The 25,694-nt window shown below is 46.5% G+C and overlaps 1 protein-coding gene and 1 long non-coding RNA gene across 6 annotated transcripts in view; one reads left to right on the forward strand and one right to left on the reverse strand.

Annotated features, from left to right (window-relative positions):
• The window catches only part of TTLL11 (tubulin tyrosine ligase like 11), a 240,160-nt gene that overhangs the window by 86,145 nt on the left and 128,321 nt on the right, over window positions 1-25,694 (forward strand). For 3 of the 4 annotated variants that reach the window (XM_081311491.1, XM_081311493.1, XM_081311494.1), the window contains exons 4-6: window positions 2,910-3,485; window positions 15,567-15,662; window positions 16,429-16,544. In XM_081311491.1, the coding sequence (XP_081167617.1) occupies window positions 2,910-3,485; window positions 15,567-15,662; window positions 16,429-16,544 (788 nt within the window). Of the gene's footprint in view, window positions 1-2,909; window positions 3,486-15,566; window positions 15,663-16,428; window positions 16,545-23,511; window positions 23,549-25,694 lie in introns of those variants that run through there. The other variant, XM_081311495.1, reaches the window with a different exon arrangement.
• LOC308658750 lies at window positions 476-25,285 on the reverse strand. 2 transcript variants are annotated; one of them, XR_014024234.1, is made up of 5 exons: window positions 25,150-25,285; window positions 24,485-24,534; window positions 21,433-21,613; window positions 16,420-16,521; window positions 476-715 (listed from the first exon to the last, which is right to left on the reverse strand). It is a non-coding gene; the product is annotated as an uncharacterized lncRNA (long non-coding RNA). The 2 variants fall into 2 exon arrangements; XR_014024235.1 differs by having other exon boundaries at window positions 25,114-25,285.

Here is a 25,694-nt window from a genome sequence, read left to right on the forward strand (position 1 = left end):
TGGTGTGAGGCCAGTGCTCAGACACCACTACTGCCTGACATGTTGAGAGAGTCTCCCCTGTAATAATCAGAAGAGAATCTTATCTTACCAAAGGCAAAAGTGGATATAGTGAATCTGAGGTGGGATCAGGAAACCTCAGTTTTCAGCCCAACCATCCCGCTAGTCAGTTATGGGACCCAGGGCAAGTCATGTCACTTGTCTAAGCCTCAGCTTCCCCTTTGAATTATGAGAGGATTGGACGATGTTGATCTCCAAGGATACTTTCAAGTCTAAAAATTCAATGATTCTATTAGTATTAATAGTCTGGGTTTGTAGTCACTACTCAGGCAAAGAGCAGAAGAAATATTCAGTACTGCAATGAATGACAGAGACTATTGACCAGGCAGTTTAATTTATTTAAGGCATATACACTGAATTCAAAGGAGAAAATATCGCTCCTCATAATATATTGAGCTGTTAGTATCTTTGGCTCAGCAAACGCTTTCCAGAGGGAAAAATTAGCCATCAGCGCAAACTTGACATTTTTCACTTCCTGATCCATAACTGCCATTTGTCCGGGACTCTCATATTTACTGTAAAGCGCCACGTGTATGAATGCTTTGGATGAATATTAAATAACTACATAAGCGTCAAGGTCACAGTTGCACGAAGGGCTCCGTGGAAGGCCCTGGGAGGCTGGCATTGATCTCTTGTGAAGTCCCATTCTCGAATCCTGCTGACAAGGGGAAACAATTGATGTGGACCATTATTAAGGCTTTAAGTGTTTCTCCATTGTTAAAGATCTTTTACAAGCCCGGAATAACTGATAGTGCCCGAGGAATTGGCAAAAGCTTCACTTAGAAATATGGGCTGGACAAAGAGATAAGTATATCCCGAGTACAGATGTCCCGGGTCAGGCTTACACAGCCAAGGTGGGGGCCTCAGGGTGCAGCACCAGGGCAAGCCACCCACTCTGCCGGCCGGGGTTTGCTCTCAGCTACATGCCAGAAGCCACAAATTCTATGGCTTTCTCTTCCTCTCTGTTTCCACCTTTCCATTCTCTGACTCTACTCTCCTGGTGAAAACCTCCTCTCCTGCCATTTTGGTCCGTCCATTCTCCATAGTTGCCCGGAGCATTGCACAAAGTCTGGTGTCTTAGTCCATTTTTTCTGTTGCTATAGCTGAATACCTGAGACTAGGTAATTTATAAAGAAAAGAAATTTATTTCTTACAGTCACAGAGACTGGGAAGTCCAGCATCAAGTGCTGGTATCTGGTGAGGGCCTTCGCACTGCACCATAACATGGTGGAGAGTGAGACAAAGCAAGCAAGCATGCTAGCTTGGGTCTCTCTTCCTCTTCTTACAAAGCCACTAATGCTGTTATGGGTTCTACTTTCATGATGTTATAAAATTCTAATTATCCCTTAAAAGCTTGTTACAATTTAGACTGTCACTATCCTCTACAGGTCATCTGTTGAAAGCTTTTTGGCCAGCCTGTGGGAGGGGGTGGACCTCTAGGAGGCAGGGGCTGGTGGAAGGAAGTGAGGTCATTGAGGGCGCGTCTCTAAAGGGGATCCGGGACCCTAGTCTCTTCTTATTCTCTCTCTACTCCTGGTTGCAATGAGGTGAGCAGTGTTCTCTTTCACGGACTTCCACCCTGGTGTGCTGCCTCACACCAGGGCCCCCCAACAGCGTGAACAAGTGACCATGGACTGAAACCTCTGAAACCACAAACCAAAATTAAACTTTCCTCCTCTAAGTGGCTTTTCTCAGGTATTTTGTCACAGTGAAGTGAAGCTCACTCACGCAAGGCTCCATTTTCACATATGAGTTTGGGGATCAAGTTTTCAACACATGGATTTTGGGGAACACACTCAGTCCACAGCACTGGAGGGATCAGGAGTGTATAAATGAGGCCCAACTGCAGGTCAGGACCTGGGCTGCTCAAGGGCCTGGATAATTAATTACTGAGTGTCCTGCTGTCCCGGAGCTGGAAGGAAAGCAAATATTGTGGATGACAAAATCTAGTTTCAAAGAGATCTCAGCAGACTGAAGGACGGGCGAGTCTACTAGCTGAACTTAGGAATGGACGGAAGTGATAAAATGGGCACTTCCTGTGCGTCGGCTCTGCTTGGTGTTATGCTTGGCCCAGGTGAGGGTGCAATTTCACATCACTTTTGAAGTGAGGGGACAGGGACATGGTGGTACAGAGGAAGGTACAAGGGCTTTAGAGGCATTGATCTAGATTTCTGCCCTCCACCTCTGATTAGCAGAAAAATTTTATCTTTTAATAATAGTAGTCGGGGGGGGGGTTGGTCGTCTTTCACAGCCTGCTGCATGTATTTTCTCATTTAATCCTCAGCCAAGTCATATTTAGCAGATGACAAAGGCACAGATAACTTCTGTCAGGTGCTCAAGTCACATAGTTAAGTGGAAGGGCCAGGCAGTCTGACTGCAATACCCATTCTTAACAGTGGGGGCACCCTGTCTGTTTCCAATATTGTAAAAAGGGAGCAGCCATGTTCTTATGAGGTTAGATGAGATAACTTGCCTAGTGCAGTACCTGGCACATCCTGGGCATTCACAAAGGGCATTTGACCACCCTGAATATTCTCATAAACATCACTGTTTGGTATATGGCTTGCTCCAGGGAGGAGTAATAACCCGCAAAATGAGATTTGAACCCAGGTTTTGTGACTGCCAACCCCTGTACTCTCCTTCTCCCTCTGGAGCAGAAGATTGAGGACGGTTGTCACGCCACTGTCTCAGAACTTCCCTGAGCCATCCCTGTGGAAGATGCGTGGCGAGTACTCAGTAGGCGGGGATCATTTTGTTCCTTGTCCACCAAATGTTTTCCCCGAGGGCCTGCTGTGTTGGGGATCCAGAGAGGAAAAGAAAGTAATGCTAACCATTCTTTTTCCCCCTCCCAGATTCAAATGGTCAAAGATGACAACCCCTCCTGGAAGCCCACTTTCATTGTGAAACCTGATGGTGGTTGTCAGGGTGATGGAATCTACCTCATTAAAGACCCCAGTGACATCCGGCTGACTGGGACCCTCCAGACCAGGCCAGCAGTTGTCCAGGAGTACATCTGCAAACCTCTCCTTATCGACAAGCTCAAGTTTGACATTCGTCTGTATGTCCTGCTGAAATCCCTAGACCCCTTAGAGATTTATATAGCCAAAGATGGACTCTCTAGATTTTGTACAGAGCCATATCAGGAGCCCAGTTCCCAGAATCTGCACCGGGTCTTTATGCACTTAACCAACTATTCACTGAATATCCACAGCAGCAACTTCATCCACTCGGATAATGCCAGCACAGGCAGCAAAAGGACTTTTTCCAGCATTCTTTGTAAGTTGTCTTCCAAAGGTGTTGACATCAAGAAGGTCTGGTCTGACATCATCTCCTTGGTGATCAAGACTGTCATCGCCCTGACTCCAGAGCTCAAAGTTTTCTACCAGTCGGACATCCCCACAGGGAGGCCAGGGCCCACCTGCTTCCAGGTAACCACTGCCAGTTCCTGCTCTGAGTTCCCGGGCTTGACCAGGCCAGGCCTAGGGAGGGCTCCCTGGCTTGACCATGGGATGAGGGGTCAGGGGCTGGGGGGGATGATCACAGGTGGGGACAGGATGGTGGCCAGTGTGGGCTTTGGTGTTAAAACTTGGGCCTGACTTCTAGCTTTCTGTTCACTAGCTGTGTACTCTCGATAAGTAAGTCACTTCCTTTCTGTTGCCTATAAAACAAGACCAACAGTACCTGCTTTAAAGGATTCTTGTAAGAATTCAGCGGGACACCATACGGGAGGCAGGGTGCCATTTGTACCTTCATACCTTCATTTGACAATTTTTGCCGCCACTTAGCAGGGGTCAATGCATTGTCTTGGTACCAGTGAGACAGTAGGTCAGATTCCTGCTGGCTGACACAGAGTCTCAAAAGTGGGAGAAAAATACTTAGGCAATTATTATAGAGTGTTGCAAGTGCTAGACTCAAATCAGTCACATCCTGGGTCCCGGGTGCTGTGAGATGTGGTGCATCTGACATCTCCGGGTGGGGAGTGGTCACGGAAGGCTTCCCAGAGAAAATGGTAGTTGAACTGGGACCTGAAGGAGGAGATGAAGCAGGCAGGGCTGGAAGGAGTGGGGGTGGCAGAGTGTTCTGAGGGAGACCTGCTTTTGCCCTAGAGGGAAGAGGGAAGCGTGGTAAGTTGGGGCGCTGAGAGGGGTGGGGTCTAGTGGGGGGTTTCAGGCAGAGAGGTGGAGGGAGGTGAGGTGGCAGAAGTAGATAGGACAAGTAGTGGAGAGCCCGAGGCAGTGGGGGCCACCAGAGGACAGGCTGTACTCAGAAGTGCATGCTCCAAAGAACACAGCACCTGCAGGAATGGACGGAGGCCAGGCCCGGGGCAGGGAAGACACCAGGCAGTTGCTTTCCTACAGGCAAGGGAGGTGCTGGCTGGGTTGGGAAGTCTTGGTGGAGATGGAGAGGATCAATGGCAGTGCCATTTAAGGCGGTTGGATGGCTAGACTTGGTGACAGGATGGGATTGAGAGGAAGAAAAGAGTTGGTGGCAAAGAGGGACAGGAGAAACGGAGTCGGGCTCTCAAGTGGCTTGGGCACTTGGGTGGGTGGACAGAGGCCACCTGAGGGGACCAGGCTATTGGTGGGGGGCCAGGAGTTAGGCTTGAAGTGCCTGCGAGACACTCCAGTGAGAGGGTGGCTGGAACATTGGGTATTGGGGTGGAATTCAGGAGTGAGAGGTCTGGGCTGGAGAAAGAGAGAGGAATTCTTGAGAGTTGTGATGGGCACCACTGGGTAGAGACGGGGGAGCCAGCGAAGGAGGCCAGCAGTGGTGTGGAGATCTAGGAGGGGGTCAGGAGAGGAGATCCTGGAATGCTGAATTCAGAGAAGACACGGGAAGGGCCAGCTGCGTGGACGCTGCTGAGCTGCCCCTCATCGCCAGCAGGTGTACTGGGGACTCCCTGAGAATCGTTTTTAGCAATGAGCCGGTGCGTGGGAGGGGGGAAATGGAGAACGCAGAACACCTTCAGGTCACAGCTGCCAGGGTGGTGGGACAGGAACAAGGACCATAGGCCCTAGTAGGCACTCTCTTCTGCCAGCAGATAAGACAGAATGGGGAAGAGAAGACAAGAAGAGCCCCTCTGGGCCCCTCTCCATCTACGCTAACGTTGTTTTGTAGCAATTGATGTGTATATAAAAAGAATATATGGAACACATTTGTAAGCCATGAAGCCGAATGAAATGCTCATCCCCAGCCACCTCCCAACCCAAGAGCTTGGGTTAGTATGTCTCCCCCACCCCCTTTCCCCACCTACCCTCAAGGCAGCCACATCCTGGATTTTATGTTTAGCATTCCCATGCTTCTCAAAAATACTTTCATTATGCGCGAATGTATTCCTAACCACTATACTGTCTTGTTCGGATTGCTTTTAAGCTTTATAAAAACACTATTATAAAGCCTGGAGTCTTCTGCAACATTCCTGTCCACCACTTGCAATTTTTCAAAAGTCCATCCGTGTCAATGGGGCTGTTGGTCCTGCCTTGTTTGCACTGTCATACTGCCTGCCGGACATGCACGGTGTGTCTATGAGCCCTTCTGTCAGGGGACATTGGGTGTTTCCAGGCTATAGCAGGAGGAACCCAAAGTGAAGAGAGAAGGAATGGGGCAGTGTCTCCAATGGACGGGGTGCTCATTCACAGGCAATCATTGAGACTGGTCCTCAAGTGCAGCCCCATACCCAGAGAGGCTCCTCTAGGGGCTGGGCACCAGGCATCAGGGCTCCCAGGCAGGCTGGCAGAGGCCTTTGAGAGGAATTCAGGAAGTGACCAGTACCAGGCGAGGATAATCATCATCCAGAGATCTTGGACCTCAAGCCTTTGGGTCGCAGGCAGGATGCCAGACTCAGCCCTCAGGTGGATGGTTTAAGACATTAGGAAGGTTAAGCCAGCAGCACTTAGGGGCAGGGCCCGAGAAACAAGTCCTGACCCATGCCACCAAAAAGTGAGGGCATCGGGGAGCTTTGCAATGTGGACGCGTCCAGGGGTCATCCTGGGGGAATGTGTGGTCGCATCTGTTTGACGGTGGCAGCTATTCCAGGAGTATCATGTGGGCTCCGGCAAGCACAGCCAAGCCACAGAACCCTGGCATGGTCAGAGTGGCAGGGGGAAGGCCAGGATGGCTGTTTTGCTGCTTGTCTTGCTGTGGACAGGCCACAGTGGGCAGCCATCGGGGTGGAACCAGGGGCCCACACCGTGGGGGACTGCAAGGCAGACAGAGGGAGCCGCTGGTTTGGACAGATCATGTCTAGTAAACGGAACCACAGCCTTGTGACCATTTTCCACCACTTACCCACACTAAATGCTTCCAGGCCTGGGGAGAAAGGAGGAGCATGGGCCAGATGCAAAGCGCTCTCCAGCTGAATCTTTACCACCCTGTGTCCACCCCCCACGCCCCCTCTCTCTCTCTGTAAATCACCTTCACTCACTTCCCTGCCTGCCTTTTTAGAGGTATCGTAAAATAATGTAGGTGAAAACACTCTGCCTGTGTATAAAGTTTTAGATGTTTGGAATTTGTTTTACCCCGCATTTCAAGTACAGAGATTGAGAGAAAATATTATCATTTTCTCCTTGGAGTCCTCTCTTGCTTGCTTCATTTTTGTCACTCAGTAGAGCACTTGTTAGTAGAGGTTTAGAGACCCAAACTGACTTAGAACACAAAGGCTTAGTGGCATGGTGTGCTTCTGCCATCCATTACCATGTGATTTTGCATAAATCACTTGATTTCTCGGTGCCTGAGTTTCCTCACCCGTCTCATGACATTGTTGTCCATCTCAAAAGAGGTAAAGATCCCAAAGGGCTTTGCAAATTATAATGTTCTGCACAGACACAATAAATTATTTCTTTGCCAGGCAGTTCCTCTCACTTATAGCCTGGACCTGGCCCGGAATACAACATTCCAGAACATTCTCTCTAGACAACAAAATTACATTTATCTGAACCACGTGACCGTGACCCCTTTCCAATCATAGCCACAATAGCTACTTGGGAAACTGGGATGGCCCTGAGCAGCGGCTGGCACTGCTCAGGCTGTGGGCAGGGTTCCTGTAATCTGCTGCTTGGGAACACGGCTGCCCTGTCATTCCAGCCTGTCCTCTGTCATTGCCCAGGCAGCCCCAGCAACACGTCCTCACGCCTGTCTTCTGATGGCAGTGGTGCGGCGCTGGCTTAAAGAGCAAGGTCCATCTGGGTGTAGATGTTTCATGTGGCAGAAATATAGACACAGAGGGAGGGTTTCCAGATCAGCTTTCAAAAGCATTCTTTCCCATTCTGTGGCTTGTGCTGGATCTTCTTCCTGCCCCCGTGTCTAATTCTGTCCTGGGCCATGACCCTTTCCTTGGAGGGCTGGAGGAGACACCTTTTCTAGGTCCTAAGATATCCCTCCTCGACTTCTCTGCTCTCTGGGACCTCCTCCTAACCCTGCAGCCCAGACACCCCACAGGGAGGAGGCCAAGACATGGTACATTGGTCAAGGGCTAACGTTCTGTTCTCCGATGCCCCAGGGTTGAGCGAATCCCAGCCACCCCTTCCAGCAACTCCAGCTGGTAAGCTTGTCAAGTTAACCTCTCCTAGCCCAGGTTTCCTTATCTTCAAGTGGAGAGCGTATTTGTGTCACCTCCCAGAGCTCAAGTAAGAGCAATAAGCTCAAATAAGACAAAGCTGTACGGAACAGTTAGCACAGTACTAGCACAGAGTGGCCACTTAATAAATGACAGTTTGTGTGATTAGTATGTTGCTTATTATCTATTGCAAAAATGGTTCTCAAATTTGTCTATGAAGAAGTGCCTTGAAATTCTAGGAAACCATGAAATATTCACATTTTAAATATACCTGGAGCACTGGTGTTCCAAGGAGCATAGTTTCGATCCCAAGCCCCTGGCTTGGTATTTGTTACCCGCTAAGCCCAGCCCCATCCTAGCCTCCCTGTACCTGCCCCTGAGCCCTCAGTCTCTTGGCCGTCGTGGGTGTTAGTTCTGCCCTCCATGCTCTTCTCTCAGGGCCAACTTGTCCTGCTCACTCCTGTTTTGCTCACATCTTGCAAGGTGCTGCTCAGCATCCTGCCTTCCCTGTAACAGCTTCTGTGACCACTGTGATGACCTCACCTCCTGCCACCCTCCCTCTAGCTCACTCCTGTGGTCATTCAAAGGTGGCCTTTGTTCATCCTGTTTCTTCTGCCTGGAATGCCCATCCCCAGTTTGTCTTCCTCTGGACTCTGACATGTCCCCTGGGCACCTGCTGAGACAAGGCCTTGGCTGGTTGTGGGGCATGTGGCTGTGGATAAGGCGAGGCCCCTTCCCCTAAGGACTGCTCCATCAACTGAGGGAAACCAACCCATGAGAGACACAGCTCTTTGTAAGCTTGCTGTCAGAGTGCTGGGAGGCTTCTGGAGGCTTCTGAGGCAGAGGGGGAGATGTGCTATGTTGCTCAGGGAATGAAGAAGAGCTTACTGGGCAGGAGGTGAGAGTATCATGTTCTCCTGGTTTCCTTCCTACCTCATGGGCTGCTGCTTTTCAGCTTCTGCCTCTGGATTTGGCAAAGCTGGAGATCCCTGGGGCCTAGTCCTTGGAAATTTGTCTTCTTATCCACTGTCACTCACTAAATGAGCTCATGCAGACCTGGCTGTAAGAACCAGCTATACAACACTGGTCCTCAAGCCATACTTCCCAGTCTTGATCTCTCCTTGGTGTATCCCAATGGCCCACCTTAATTTTCCATTCTGATGGCTGGTGAGCACCCAAAACCATGTCCACAGCCAAGTTCTTGAGTTTCCTCCCAAAGCTACCATCCCTTCTCTTTCCTATTTCAGTAAATGAGCAGCATTTCTTCAGACCAAACTAGCGTCATCATTCTATTCCCCTCCTTCTCCATCCCATCCGTAAGCAACTCTGCAAATGCACTCTAAAATATTCCAGATGGAACCCCTTCTAACCAGCTCCTCTGCTACCACCCAGAGTCAGCCTTTGCCTTGCACTTGAAATACTAGGATAGCCTCCTAATTAACATTCTTCTTCCCACTCCCACTACCTATTGCTGATTTCCCACACTGTCGCCAAAGAGATTCTTTTAAAATGTAAGTTGAATCAAGTTCCTCCCTTTGCTGGATCCCCCAATGGCTTTTTCATTGCACTTAAAATCCCAGCTCCCTGCCATGAGCTACCAGCTGCTGTCTGCATCCATCTTGTGTTTCTGTCTGACCTCATCTGCTCTCCCCCTCCCTCTTGCTCACTTCTTGAAGTCATTCATAGGTGGCCTTTGTTTTTGCTGTTTCTTCTGCCCCAAATGCTCTTCCCCAGTTCTTCACAAAGGGCTTACTGTCTTGCTTCACTCAGGCCCTGTTCATATGTCACCTCCTGAGATGTTTGCTTCTGGTCAGGATAGAATAACAAAGACGGAACACTCTACCTCCTTCTGTAAACAACTAGGCCACCAGAAATATATATGAATGCGTACATGGAATAAGTGTCTTAGGCTTTGGACAATAGTTGATGACTCAGTACTGTGGTCCTCAAGAAAGGGCGAAAGCCAAGCTTTTCATCTGGAGGCAATGGCTGGAACATGGGACATAGTGGGGGACCTACATAGAACCTAGTGACCTTGATTGAGGAGATGGAGATCAAAGTTTGGGAAGGCTAAAGTGGATGGAAGTTGTGGGGTGGGTTTCTGGCTAAACAGAAAGAGAGCTCCAAGAATCATTATGATTCCCCTGTGAGTCTTTGTGGAGTCCTAGACCAGGGGCTTGTGGAGTGTTAATCCACAAAACTGGACAAAGAATGACCAGGGAACTCATAAACTGAACAACACCCAGAGTTCATGCAGGGGAGGGAGCGGTTCCCGGTTCTGAATGAATGGCTGGAGTAGAGAGGCTTTGTTGGTTTCTGCAAGCATTCAGTCAAGACTCCAAAAGAACTCTGCCTCAACCTTAAACAACAGGATGTGAAGGCGTCAGAATGATCTGTGAATAACTGAAAAACAAAGACTAGCACTTTAAAAGGTAGACAAAATCCAGATGCTTAGCATTGTAATACAACAATGTCCATTATCCAATTAAAAAATCACTAAACATTACCCAAACCAAGTAACCTATACCATGGGGGAAATCATTCAATAGATTCAAGATATTAGAAATGATGAAACTCTAGGCAAGAATGATAAAATAGTTATTTTAAATATGTACAAAATTCCTAAGAAGAATACTGACTTAATGGACTACAAATGGGAGCTATCAAAAATAACCAAGTGGAACTCTTAGAAAATAGACTCTCTGAAATGAAAATTTCAGTGGATGGATTAGCGAGCAAGACTCTGAAGAAGAAACCAAGAAACCAACATTGAACTTGAAGACACAAGCAACTGAATCCATCCACAACTAAACAGAAGAAAAAGACAGGAGGAAAGAACTGTGGTTCAATGTCAAGTGGTCTAATATTTCTGTAACTGGGGTCCTAGAAGAGAAGAGAGAAAGTAGAGAAAAATACTTGAAGATGTAATGGCTGAAATGTCTCAAATTTGATACAAACTATGAACTCAGAATCCAAAAAGCTAGAAAAGCCCAGAGCAGGACAGACAGACAGACGCGCGCGCGCGCGCACACACACACACACACACACCAAGCCTTATAATAAAATTGTGGGAAATCAGTGATAGGACAATCTTCCAAGCAGCCAGGAGGAAAAGATGCACTATGCTCAGAGGAACAAAGAATAACCATAATGTTCTTACCAGAAACTGTGCAAGCCAGAGGACAATGGAATGATAAAGGCCACCTCCTTAGAAAGACCTTGCCTGGTGTCCTACCTAGAACCCTAACCCTCCCCTCTATCCACTGTGTCACTGTGCATTCTTACCTGGCTCTAACTGTTAGTTGCCTGTGGACTCTCTACCCTCTAAAATATAAGCCCCAAGACAGCAGCAGCTTTACCTTGTACATGGCTTTAACCCAGTGCCTAGAACAGTGCCTGGTATTTAATGGTGTTCAGTAAATACTTGATAGATAAAGACATAACCCCATCCAGGCAGAGGAGTGGAGAGGCAGAGAGTGGTAGGTAAAGCATCCTGGAACCACTAGCAGTCAGCACAGTCAGAGCCCAAGGTGTGCAGCAGTGAGGGGAGGAGATAAAGCTGGAGAGTGACAGATTCCAGGTCCTGGAGGACACTGTAAGACGTGCCGTGCAACTTGAGCTTCATTCTGTGGGCAGAGATTTTAGGCAGAGGATTATTAATATTCTATTTGTGTTCTAGAAAAATTACTCTGGCATCGCCTTGTGCCAGATGATTTCAAGTGGGGAGTCCAAGAGCAGCGAAAAGGTGAGAGGTGGCATAGACCCGACAGAGTATGAGCAGTGGCGATGGCCATGTCTAGAAAGCTCTTAGGAGGAAGAGCGTACAGGAGTTGGGGACCAGCTGGTTGTAAGGGATGAAGAGAGAAGTTTGGATTTGTTGGACTGAGATGTTTGAGATGTGGATAAGGAATACAGGAAGCAAAGCTGATTTCGGATAAAGAAGATAGTGTATTAGTCACCTATTGCTGTATAACAAATTTGCAGCTTAAAACAGCAAACATCCACTATCCCACGGTTTCTGTGGATCAAGGATCTAGATATATATAGCTAATTGCCTCTGGCTCAAAGTCCCCCATGGGGCTGCAATACCTCAGGCTAGCCAGAGCTGCCACCATCCCAAAGTTGCTTGGGGATCCTCCTCCAAACTCACTCACAGGGCAGTTAGCAGGCCTCAGGTCCTCAGGTTGGCCAGAGAAATCAGTTCCTTGTCATCTGGGCTACTTCATAGGGCACCTTGTCACACAGCAGGTGACTTTCCTCAGAGTGAAAGAAAGCATCCCAAGATGTAAGCCACAGCTCTTTTATAACCTAATATTAAAAGCAACATCCCATCCTGCCTGCCCTGTTCTGTTTGTTAGAATGAGGTCACTAGATGCAGCCCACACTCAAGTGGGTGGAGGAATTGCACGAAGACACAAATACTAGGCGATATGGGACTCACTGGGACCATGATAGAGACTGCTGACTGCAGGTAGTGAGTTTGGATATGTCAAATGTGAGGAGTCTGGGAACTTCCAGCTGATTGGATAGCTCTGGGCCTCAGGAGAGAATTCTTTCTTATTGGACTGTGGCTTGGAGCCTATGCATAAATTTACAATTAACTGCTCAGGGCCCTTTCCAACTTGATTTGAAGCTCCTAGAGGTCAGTCAAGAAGGATAGCTATTTTTAAATCCCCCAGGAAACCCTTCTGGTAAAAGATGCTCAACACATAATTGCTGGAGGAATTTCTCAGGTTAGTAGAATTTCACATGGTTAAAAAGTTGTCTCTCAGGGTCCCAGTAATCCCAGTGACTTGGGAGGCTGAAACCAGAGGATCCCAATTTCTAGCCCAGCCTCAGCAATTTAGTGAGACCTTGTCTCAAACTAAAAACATAAAATAAAAAGGGCTGAGAATGTAGGTCAGTGGTAAAATACCTCTGGGTTCAATCCGCAGTACCAAAAAAAAAAAAAATTATTTCTCTATTTGATAATTCCTGCTCTGCCACTGTTAAAGAGACTTAGAGAGATGTCTTTCCCTTTATAAACTACAGGTGACTACATTAGTGGTTTCTCAAAAATAAAATTTGAAAGTATCCCCCTGGGAATCCTCGTATAGAAAAATAGGTAACCGTTGATCCTCCCTGCTTTCCCAGAAGAGAATCCCATTTTGAAAAAAAAAAAAAAAAAAAAAAAACTGGACCAAGTGAATTCCCAATTCTTTTTCCCAGCAGAGACTTTCTGGGATTATATGACAAGATCAAATATAAGCCCAGTTCTGTGATTCAGCTTACTGTGATCCATACCTATCCATGACTGGATATTTCGTTGATCTTTTGAAAGGAAAATAATTCATATTTCCTTGAACTTGTGAAAAAATATAATAAAGCTGTCCTTCATTAAACACATACTAGGTGTCAAGCACTGTGTAAAATGCTTTCCATTGCATCATCTTTATTTGATCCTGTCTTCCCTACTAGAGTGTAAACTCTAAGAGGCCAGGCACTTCTCCTAGTTCACTGTGATATTTCCAGCAGCTAGGAACACAGGAAGCTTTCTTGGGACATAGAAAGCATTTGGTAAATACTTGTCAAATGAATTAATGAAGATTAGTGAGTGCTATTCATATTCCTATTTTACAGATGAGGAAACTAAGGCTTATAGCTACCAACTATCTTGCCTGTAGTCACACAAGTTAAAGGCAGATCCAGAATATGGACAGCTCCTTATGATTTCAAAGGACAATAATCCCATTTCTTGGTGAAATTGGTAGGAAACTGGAAAGGGACTTAGCATATATTGAGTACCTTCTGGATGATGAGCATAGGCCTAGATGTTACTTTTCACCTCTGTTACCAATGACTCTGGGAGCCGTTTTTCAGATGAGATTGCTGAGGTTCAGAGAGACTAGCTATTAGTGTAAGAGACAGAGATGATGTGAGCCTGGGTCTTTCTAACTCCAAAGCATTCCTATACAAGACAAAACACATTAAAATATATACATCAAACTTCAGGTTCTGGGAAATATAATGTCGGTGGTTACAGGCTAATATGGCAGACAAGGGTACCACCACATCCTTCTCCAGCTCCCAGCATTTTTATGATTTGCATTTATGGATCCATTGGGGGATGGAGCTACAAAGAGTCCTCCAGGCTGAGAAAGCTCAGGCCCAGACTTCTAAGATGTAGCCCAAAGTAAGAGCTGATGACTGAAGATGATAAATGTTGGCACCACAGCCTGCTGCTCTCTGTAGCCTCATCACTGCCGCACGTCTCAGACCAGATCTGAAGTTGGACTGATGATGTCACCAAGGTCCCTTAAAGGCCTCATCACTCATACCCACTTGTCATATATTATTAAGCGGATCTATAATACATGGAACATTTTCTACTGAATTTCCATTCCTTCCTTTTCATGACCAGGGAAAGAAAAATAGAGTGAGGATGACTTTTCCCAACTTCTCATCCTTATTGCCCTTCATTGTAACATAATTTCATCTTGAATCATTCCCCGAAATGGTCATCCAGGCTTGGATTTCATTAATATAGATGAAGCTGCAGTTTAATAATTATCATTTAACTAATGCATATTCTATATAGACAAGTAAATGGATTCCCCTCATCTTTTCTTCTGGAGTCCACAGAGGAGGGGAGTCTACAACCGTATTGTTTTCTTTTTCCTCTTTTATTTTCCACCTTGTTTTTTAGGACTTCGGGGTTGTATAATTATGTTTAGAAACTTTCTACATTATCACTTCTCTAGAGATAATGAGAGTCCTTCTGAGAATCTGAAGTCCTTGTCGTTCGAGTCAGATTCCCATTAGGAGCAGGGATCTCAAAAATGAGGACTTATCCAGGTGAAGGGCTGTTTAAGGCAGAGAGATGAGGATGCACGTGGTGGCTGAGCCCCACCTACAGTAGGGCTCCTAAGGAATTAAAAGAAACCAGAGTGGCCGGTGGAAGATCTCTCCAAGGCAGGCAGGTGCTGAAGTCAAGGACAGGCATGCAACAAATGGGCTGCGCGGGGTCTGGGGTGCAGGGGCCACTTCAAGGGCTGGTGGTCTGTGGAGCTACCACACAGTGCCCCACATTCAGAAATGGCTTCAGTCCTGACTTTAGGCTGCTGTCCTCATCATGAAATTGTTAAGACTTTTCCAGCAAGGGGTCCATGTTTTTATCCTGTACTGGGTGGCAAATATTGTGTAATCAGTCTGCTTAGGCTGGAAAGCCAAGGCTATCCCTTACTAGGTAGGCAGGGTTGGGGGTACCCAGGGTCTTTCCTGAGGTTCAGTTTCTGCTTCTGTAAATTGGGGAGTACAGTCCCTCCTTCAAAGACGTCATCATGAAGATTCAATGAGATGACGGATGAGGCCTTGGTGCACTGCATAGTCACTGGTACCTAATCCACAGCCCCTTCCTTAACTATCAGGACACATCTGGATCACCGGAGGGGTTGATTGGACCCCCCTGAGCGAGTCTGATTCAGCAGGTGGGGGTGGGGAGTGTGCTGGATTTGAAAGGGTTCCTTGCATGACAGTGATGTGTACTCTAGGTTAAGAAAGGCAGCCTGAGGTTTTCGGAGATCTAGCTAAGAAGCGACTTAATCAAGGAGGGCAGAAGAAAAGGCAGAGGGAGAAATTGATGGACTACCACTAATCCTTAACATAATAAAAACCCTGTTAAAGAGGACGGAGGTCATCGCTTTACAGCACTCTGGACGACACAGATAGTGCTGAAATGCACGATGGGAACGCATCCCATTACCAAGGTTTCTATAAAATTTTCTGCTATCCATTTGGTCTGACAAGCACACCCAGAGGAGCAGGGACCGTGGACAAGAGCAGCCAGGGTCAAGGCCAAAGTTGGGGACCACGTTTGAATTTATTTTCCCCCTCAATGACTCGAAGACCATACTCAGTTCCTGCAAAGAAACTGGGGCTGGAGGGAGTGATTCTGAATCATGTTTATTCTGCCCAGATCTTAGGCTTTGACATTCTCCTGATGAAAAATCTGAAGCCCATCCTACTTGAAGTAAATGCAAATCCCAGCATGAGGATTGAACATGAGTGTGAAGTAAGTACTCTGAGCATCTCCTTGACTATATTGCGGTAAAACCAAGGGTTCTAACTCTCAAGGTGTCCACTTGGCTACAGAAGACTCAGCTCTCTCGAATTTTCACAGCAAAGTTCTATTCGAGTGAAATCATTTTCGTTCTGTTGAGCTCTGAACAGAGTCTATTAATATAAGACCTTTCCGACCTATGGTAATTTCCCAGCATGCCATTCTTCCCATTTTTAAGGTCTGGAAACTTAGAAGCAGCTGAGCCTTTCCATCAGTTTTGACATGAACTAATTAGTTAGCCTCAGGAGATGAACTAATTGAAATTCTATGAATATGATTTAGCCATGTCGACATGCTCAAATCACTAAGATAAATAGTACATTTAACAGTCATATTTTTCTCCGCCCCCCCAAAAAATGCATTAAAAAAACCGGAAGGAAATACTCCCAATATTAGTATTGGATCTTGGGGGAATTATCTGGATTCCTTTAATTTTCTTAACCCCTTTCTCTATTTCCAGCTTTTCCACAGTGAGTATGTATCATTTTGAACATCCGAAAAGCACAGTGCTCTTTCTTCTCTTGGTGTGTTATGTTAATTTACAAAACGGCATTGACATTCCTAAGGTAGTATAAAGGGAGCACTTTAAAAATTCTCCTCTATAGTTAGCACAAGCAAAACAGTACAACCCCACGGGCTAGCTGGAGGATGGCATACTGATAGCCGCTTGGCATTGAATCACGGTCCCACTGTAATGCGGAATCCTTACCCATTCAAGCTTTCTCCAGGGGTGTTCGAAAATGTCCCCAGCCTTGTGGATGAGGAGGTGAAAGTGGCTGTGATCAGAGACACGCTGCGCCTCATGGACCCACTTAAGAAGAAGAAAGAGAACCGGTAAGTATTTTCTGTCATTCGTTTCTGTCAACTCTGCTTCCTAACTGTTTTGTGTCCTAAGCAGGTGAGTTAAAGGAACCTGTTAACACATGAGATTTGCATAATAAACAATGGAATAAATCACCTTTTCATTTTATAAACATAATCCTCCAAGCAACCAGTGACTCAAAGTCAGGACTAATCTGACAATTGGGGTTCAGAATGAATTTCTAACTCTTATCTAAATCCGCAAAGCACTCACTTTCCCTCTGTGATAGGGGCATGCACACCACTGTTCCTGGGGTGCTTTTCTTTGAAATCCTCAAGCACAGAAAAGGTGGAATAAAAATGCAGAAGAGGCCACAAATAACTGGATGTAGTTAGTTACTTCCTTTTGATTTTCTTCACAGTATTGACGTTCTTGCCTGTAAGCTGCTTTAGTTTCAAAATTTGCCAAAAATGATGTGATGAACTTCTGACGCTTGTGTGGTACTTACTGGTTACAAGCCTCCATCCTCATCCACCCAGTGGGACGTTATGTGGGGACACTGGATGGGTTATGTTCCATGTCTCCCCGCCCCCCACCTGCCTTGGAAATGAATGACATTTCACTTGGGTATTTTGTTCATTCTGTTTTTGCCAAATTCCAGGTTGTCACAAGGTAGTTAAGTAAATATCATTATTCATGTTTTGGGCAGAAAGAACAAAGGCAGGCATTTCACAGAGCACATCCCATACCCCTGATATATCAGATCAACCCAAATGCTCCCAGACACATAAGCCATTCTCAGGTGTGCTTCAGGACCCGGGGGATCCCGGCTTCCCCAGGCAAGGGCTCTTTTGCAGGTTCCTCTACTGAGGAAACTCCAACTGGGCTCAAGCCCAAATATCGGCAGGGCCACCCTACAGCGGTGCTTCTCTCGGCTGCATATTGGAACCATCTGGGGAGCTTTCAAAATGCCAGTGTGGGGACCCCCCCCCCCCCCGCCATTTACAGAAGCTGGCCTGGGCTGGGGGCGGGTCACATATTTTTCTGTTCCCTAGATGATCCTACTGCGCAGCCCTGGGTGAGCAGCACTGCGCCTACAGGACATGCGCTCTGCAGGGTTCGCCCTGTTCTCGGTGCCTGTTCAGCTAAGGTCTTCCCAAGTGAGTTCTTCACTGAGTGAAGCACGGGTGACCCTCGCTGAAAAGGTTCCACGTGTGGTTAGTGTGGGCCAGTCCTGCCAGGTGTGGCTTCAAAGCAGTGGTGTGTCAGGGCTGCACAATCCTCTGAGCTGCTCAGACCTGAGGGCAGTGGAACAATGTGCCACCTATATGTACATGCCATCCCCTGGGGGAAGCAATGGTCGGTTGCAATTTGGTTAGATAGTTGTAAAGCTCATCTCTCAAAAAAGTATTGATCTTGGAGAGATTTGGGTGGCTTTCTATGCCAGTATAGCACGGTGGTGTGGTTTATTTTTAGGATGACCTTGACACATTCTCATTCTGATTCTTTGGGTGGGAATGAGAAGTTCAAAAACCAGATGTGGCCTGAGCCTTCTTAACCGCTCCACCAAACGTGAAGAGATGGGAGGTTTCCACTGTATTCCGCAATTAATGGTATTTAAACAAAATTAGCGTTCTTTTTCTCTTTTTTGGTTGTATTCCTTTACCTACACCTATATAATCTGTATGAGCAGCAGGTCTGCGGTGTAATAGCAGTGGGACACAGGACCATTGATTGGGAGGGATGAAAAAGGCATTTTACAATTTATCAAGTTATAAGTAGCAGCATCTCATTTTTAATTTAAAATGCATTGACTTTTTTATTGATAAGTAGGAACAGTTAGAACTTTAAGAACCTGACTTCAATTCTAATATAAAAAAAACCCCTTTCATCTCACCCTTTTCTTACTCACAATGTAAGGGTACATTTTAATAGCTAAATGCCATTTACTGGTATTTTTCCTTAATTTCACTTTATTTTATTTTTTACCCAGCAATGGTTATCTATAAAAGCACTTTGTAATCTGTAAAGTGCATTTATGCATAAGGGATTATTATTATTCATTTGAACTTTACCATGCAGAGTAAAGGGCTGAAATTATTCTCAACTCCTTTGTCTAGAAATGTTTTAAGAATAAATTGAAAAAGCACCAGGTTTATGCCCACAGAAAATGCAGTGTTGTAATGCTGAATACTAAGTCCTGTTCTGAGACCGTGTCACTCCACCTGCATTAAATGATGTCACATAGACTTCCAGGATGAAAGTTACCTTTAGTAGCAGTTTCTAGTGTTTGCATGGGATCTGACCTAAACCTTAAAACAAATGCAATCCTAGGTTTGCCTCCAGCTCTGTAGCAAAAGGGATCACAAATGTCCCTCATTAGTTCCTCCTTGGGGGGACTGTTTGTCATCCAGACTGTTAAAGTGGGTTTTCCCTTGCCCCATGCAAATTGAGAGAACATATAGATGCCCTGAACCCCCCAACTCCCAGCCCACTCTGGAAAGATTCAGAGACACATTCCGGGGGCACCAGACATGTATCCATGTGTTACATCTCTGCACACCTCCAGGTCTTATAGCCTGGGTCCTTTTCTTGGTGGGAATAAAAGTAGTCCCCAGGCATTCTAAGGGGAGAGGAATTGACCCTGCAAATACCCACCATGGCATGGTCAAAAGCACTTCCTCTTGGGCCAAATAGACTGAGATCTGAATCCTGACTCTGTCATCAACTGGTGGTGAGACCTTGGGGATATTGCATAGTTGTTTTGAGCCTCAGTTATGGGATAATGACATTAAATGAAACAATGAGGAAAAGTTTTAATATATAGTAAGCACTTTATAGTGTGCTCATTTTACTAATCAGTGTTACAATTATCTGCTAGACATGAAACAAACAGCAAAAATAATACTTATTCTCTTTCCTGATTTTCTTAATGTAGAATTTTAAATTTAGAACCACTGACATATCCTAAAACTGGAGCTGTAAGATCACTGGGGTCCAGAACTGACATTGGAGCTGGTTACCAATGGGAGGTTCTGTTCCCAGGGAACAAGACGTCACTGGGCCATATTTATTTGGTGGGTTAGGAGAAATCAGTTTGGGTTACTGAAGGACAAAGACAGCTGCCATGTGAAACTGTTTTGACTATGGTAACATTTAGCAATTATCTAGTGACTCTCTTGATTTCCATACTAGGGTTCTGTGCAGGCACTGTAGGAACGTGGGAAGGGGGCTGATGGGGCAGGATTCTGGAAACATCATCTATATGGAGGCCAAATTCATCCATTGTAAAATTGACCATTTTAAAGTGTACCATTTGGGGGCTAAGAGTGTAGCTCAGTGACAGAGCACTTGCCTAGCATGTGTGAGGCCCTGGGTTCAATCCTCAGTGCCCTACACACACAAAAAAAAGTACAACCCAGTGACATTTAGTACATTCATAATGTTCTGTAGCCATCTCTCCACGTGGCTCCAAAATGTTTGACACTCTGAAAGAAAACCCGTCCCATTAAGCACCCCATTCCCCCACCTCACCCTAGCTCCTGAGTCCTGGCAACTACCTATCTGCTATGGATTCCCTGTTCTGGATATTTCATGTAAATAGAATCGTGCACTGTGCAGCCGTTGGTGATTGGCTTCCGTCATTCAGCACAATGCTCTCAAGGGTCACCTGTGGTGCAGCAGGTGCCAGGACTTCAGTCCTCCTCATGGTAGACAGACCATATCTACTAGGCAGACAGACCAAATCTCGGCATCCATTTGTCAGTGTTGGACATTTGGGTGGAATGTCCCTTTTCCGCCAAAGGGTGCTGCAGTGATTATATTTTAGTTCTCTACTTAAGATTTCACTTAAGGGACAGGGTCTTCCCTGCTATAAGAAGGTATTAGAGCCTCTGATTTATTCCTCCATTTTCCTGAAAGAAGTGCAGATCTTAGATACCATCATGCCAGTTAGCTCCCTGGTTTGAAAAATCTCTTGGAAGCGGTCCTAAGGGAGGATCAGCCATGCTGAGGTGAAGGCTCTCATCTCTGACCACTGTGCTGTGGATGTGGCCAAGTTGCTTCATTCTCAGATCTTGTCTGTAAAATGGGAATATGGACTGTCATGGCCGTGGCATAAATGACGCACATCAGGGACTCATGACATCTGAGAGCCTTAGACAAGTGCTGGCTCTTGGAGTTCCCAAGTGGTCTATCCAGCTTTTCTTTAAGATCATGCTGATGGAGACAGGTAACGCACAGCTCCCGGGGCAGCCTATTTGAGATGTGAACACAGTGGCTCTGCCCCCCCTGAACCATGTGTAAGGAAGGTCACTAACTTGCCTCAAGTCGCAAAGCGTCTCACTGGCAGAGTAGGAGCTGGATCTGGACTCCATGCTTCTCCCCAGTGTTCACTCCGCCTGCCACGGGCTGCCCTGGCCTCAGTTCCTCCTGCACGTTCAAAGCTTTGCTTTGAGGATAAGGGGGAAAATATGGAAAATCAACAGATATTTGGATAGCCTGAGTCTGACTTTTCTTTAAAACCCAGCAGAAGCAGAGGTGAATAAATTGCATTCCCCAACTGTTTTTTTAAGGCAAGGTAATTATTCTATCAATTGATTAAATTTTGGAAGGTCAGTTTACCCCTGGGGAGTCATTTTTCTGGTACTGTGCTCCTTTTCCTGAACACAGGTATCTCTGGTAACTGGAGCCCCTTCTTAGGATCATAAAGCCCCAAAGTAACATAAATAAAGGCAGAGACAGGGTTGGCGAAATCCGAGGGGGTTTGTAGGCTTCACGCTGCTTCGCGGTGCCTGGGAGCTGGGTTGTCAACCGCTGGCCTCTTATTCAAAGGTATCTATTTAGAAAATGACTTATATAAGGCCCAGAAGCCCCCTTTCCTATGGTTACATTTCACAATCCCCTTCCTGTTTTACATACCTCCTGTCACCATAACAACCGGGTTTGTTGTAGAGGAAGAAGTCAGTCTGCCTGCGCGCCATTGGTCCCAGTCAGAGATGTTTGTCTACTGAAGGTTTTCCTGGGAGCTTCGGCTTCCCTTCTTACCTTGATTCTGAGCCATGTTTAGAACCAGTAGATGAATCCCCCAAATAGGTAGATTCTATATAACAAGGAGGAGAAGGGTGGAACATTCTAAGAGAATGCAGAGCAAGGAATGTTCAAGCAGTTGAGGTCCATGACTTGGCCTTATATGATGGAGGAATATGACTTCGTCCAATAATATAGAAGAATAGAAAAAGTATATTAATCAGAAAATTTCCAGACCCCGGCGCCTGCCCCTTAAGTCAGTGGTACTTCTTATTGAAATCCCCCCAATGATAGGGAAACTGCGTTCCCAACTATCTCCACTAAGCATGCCATCATAAATAAAGGACATTATCTTTCTTCCAGAAGAATCATCTAACTGTCCTGTCAGATGGCCCACCCATGTGTGCACAGCTGACCCTTGAAATTCTGGGGTTCATTTGATGCCAAGGATTCCTCTGTGGCCAGACCCTATAGATCAGCACACACTGACCCCAAGCACCTTTGAAGATTTCATATAAATTATAAGTCTGGGTCACAGAGAGGTGACTCCTTGCATATTCATTTGCATCTCATTTGCGCCATGTGTGGATCAGAGAAACAGGAGTTCATTTACTTTGAGTGTTTATTGAGCACTTACTGTGTGCCAAGGGGAGGACTATAGAAGTGAATGAACCCACAGGCCAGAAGGGGAGGCAAGACCCACACATGAATATTTATAAGGTGAAAGGTGCTAAGAACAGTTAATGCAAAGACAAATTGCCAAGGGAAGATTATTTCCTGATGGGAAGAATTTTTAAAAACAGAAGAAATGACCCTTGAGCTGAGGTTTACAGGGTGAGCAGGATTCAAAACACAAAAAGGAGAGGAAGGGCACTCTGTTGAAGGAGGCACAGGCACCGGGTTCTGTGGGGGGATTTGAAGAATTCAAGGTGCATGAGGCAGATGCTGGGGGGGGGGGGGCTTGATGGAAACCTGGAGACCAGAGGGGACATCTGAGAGCCTTGAGTGGCAAGAAAGAAGTCACAGCTTGTTTTGTCCCTGGGAATGCATGAAGACCATAAGAAGATCTGAGCCCAGAAACAGCACACCACTCTGTGTATATGTGCACTCTGCCTGGAGGAGGGTCCAGAAGTTTGTTTATTTAAGATCAAACTGTCCCATTGTCACCGAGGCTCCACACAACTTGCCTGAGGTTAGGACTTTGTGGCTTAGGGATACACTAGCTCCCTGCCTCAAGGACCTCGGGTCCAGGTGGCCGTCAGCAAACTAGAAAAATGTGCCTGTGTTTTCCAGGAAGGTTGGCGAGAAGATGACTAATGACAGGTGTATTGTTCTACGTGCAAGAAAGAAAACAAGATGAGTCTCTTCCGTTTGGAAATGTTGAAACATTAAGCCAGAAGTAACCACTAAAAGCCTCTTTTGCATGAAGTCTGTTGAGAGGGAACCATTTCCAAGACTTATAGGGAAGGTGGAATTTCCTGAGCTGATGTGAGAGTGTCATTTCAGAGGGCCATTAGGCAGAAACCCAGCCCCTCTCCCGGCAGGTAGGCACGTGCTCCCTCTTGCCTGTGTGAGCAGCAGATGGGAAACCAGACAAGCATATGGCCAGTCAGTCACCATTACTGGGGACATGGCAGTGCTGACTTCTGCATGGGCCCTCCCAGAGTCATTCCACACAGGGGTGGGATAGCTAATGTGTCTGGAAATGTCTTTCTGAGTTGCTCCTTATAAGCTTTGAACATTTGTGTGTTTCTAAAATCAGGAACTTTTAGCTTCTTGGAAGGACACGGTGTGGTCTGGGCTCAGGAGTCCAAGTTTTAGTACCCAGTTCTACTTGGCCAAAGCAGAAATATATATATATGAATAATAGTTCTTGCTTGGCCTGTTTCATAAGGAAGTGTTTCTGGGGTGCTTACTGTGGTCAGCATGGTGACAAATATTTGCATCTGTTTCTATTTTGTCCCATAACAGCTGTATGCAGCAGGGGCCATGAAGACTTCTGTTTGTCACATGAGAACTCTTAGGCTTGGAGCGGTTGAGGGACAGGCCCAAGATGACCCCACTTATGAGACAGGCTGAGATTCAAAGCATCCGTGCAGCTCTTACCCTGTGAGGATGGACCTGAAAGTACTTAGCACTCTCTCTGTCACCAGAGCTTCCTTGAAGCTTCAAGCAGGACCCACACATGGGACAAGAGGGAACAGCACCAGATAGAACACTGTTTGTGTGCAGTTGTGTGTCCCCCGCTGGGGGCGAGGTGGAAGTTTGGGAAGAAGGCAGGCCAGGCCAAGGATTAGGTGGAACCGTGTGAATCGTTGATATCAGACCTTTTTTGGGAATCCAAGCGTGGCAAGCCCATAGGAGGTTCCTTGGCAGACCAGATCCCAGTCCTGCTTCCCGAAAGGCATTTTAGTGTGAAAGGTGCTGCTTCTCTGCTGCCCATTTCTTAACTAATTTTTTTCTCATAAAAGTACGTGTAGAGGATAAAGTCTCCCTCCAATTCAGCCACTCAAAGTTAACCTTTGCTAATTTTTCAGTTAATAAAAATTTGTGTAATATTCATCTATATTTTATAGTGGAGGCCATCCATCTATATAATTTTTGTAGACTGCTTTTATTTTTCTCCACTGGATAGGACCATAATGTCGCCTTATTAACAACTCTTTGTAAATAACGTTTTCATTGACGGCTGGATTGGAGTTTGCCTTCCTATTGGAGAGGGTTTGGTTTATTTCTAGCATCTTGGGCTTCAAGCCTCTCTACAAGGAGCACACCGCCTTGGGAGAGAGCTGCTGGGGAAGGAGGGAGGGAGATCGGCTCCTGTTGTTCATACATAGGTGAGAGCAGGGTGGGGGGACAGGGCTGCAGTCAGATGCTGTGGGGTGAATCCTGGCTCTTCCGTTTATAGCCGTAAATGTACAGTCACCTCCCCCTTTCTACTTACTGTGGCTTCTTCATCCATAAAAGGGAGTTTTCAGTCTGATGTTTTTAAATCTGCAAAGCAATGAGGAAGTTCTTAATTTGGAGGGAGGGAAAGAAACTGTTGCTTATTCCTAAGAGACTACTTGTCATGGGAAGTGTCCAATCTGAATATATTTAAATAAATTGAACAATATACGTAACCTGGAGGTTTTTGTGGTGTGTGTGTGTGTGTGTGTGTGTGTGTGTGTGTGTGTGCGCGCGCGCGCGCGCGCACGCGCGCGCGCATGCGTGCGTCTATTACAAAAAAAGTGTGAGGAGGTGGTTAAGTAAGTGGGAAGACAGCTACAGCAGTGACAGGTTGATCTTTGGCTCTGGGGATGGATTTGATTTCCCTCTAATTATCTGCTAGATTAAAAGAAATGAAAAGATCAAAATGAAAGCTGGTTTCAGTAATCATCTGAAGCCCTGGGTTATCACACCAAATGGTTGGCAGTGTTCACCAGCTGCTTTCTTTCCCTTTCTTTTCATGCAATTTCCATTTCTGCCTTCGCTTTCAGTTGCTAAGAGCCCCTTGCTGCTCTCCTAGCAGAGGCTAACGGGAGGGGCGTGGGGGAGGGTGGAACCCCCGGGGTCAGGAGGAGTAGGATTCACCTGGAGCTCCTGCGCCCCTTGGCTGAGCATCATCACCTGGAGTCTGAGAGTCCACAGTGCTGTGTCCCTTGGTGCAGCTGGCTGTCCCAGGTGTGCGCTTCCTGTCTGGGCGGATGCCTTCTTCCTCCAGACTGCACCCTGACTCTGCAGCGCTAGAGGCCAGCCCCCAGAAGCTGCTAACACATGAATCAGTGAACGCATGAGTGAGTGTTGGCTTGTCATGTGTCATCCCTGTGACAAGGCTGGGTCCAGGATGCCCGTGAACCTCTCTCTGCGAGGTATGGGAGCATCAGGAGAATCAACAGCAAGGCGACCTGGGCCCAGGCACGAGGAGATGGGAGGCAGGGGAAACTGAGGGCCATGGGGCAGGACCAAACTTGGGGCTCCCCAGACACTGAAAGTACTCCAGAAGGGTTACAGCTGCCTCATTCCGAAAGCTCCAAGCTGGAAACAAACTAAGGTCTGCCCACAGCAGAATGCTCCAGTGTTGGGTACTTCTCACTGGAATACTACGCGTCCATGAAGATGCACCAACCATAGCCCCGCGCATCGGTATGGATGGAGGGCCAAAGAAGCAAGCC

This window comes from Spermophilus citellus (assembly GCF_964194105.1).
Source record: "Spermophilus citellus genome assembly, chromosome: 2".
NCBI classification, from domain to species: Eukaryota; Metazoa; Chordata; class Mammalia; order Rodentia; family Sciuridae; genus Spermophilus; species Spermophilus citellus.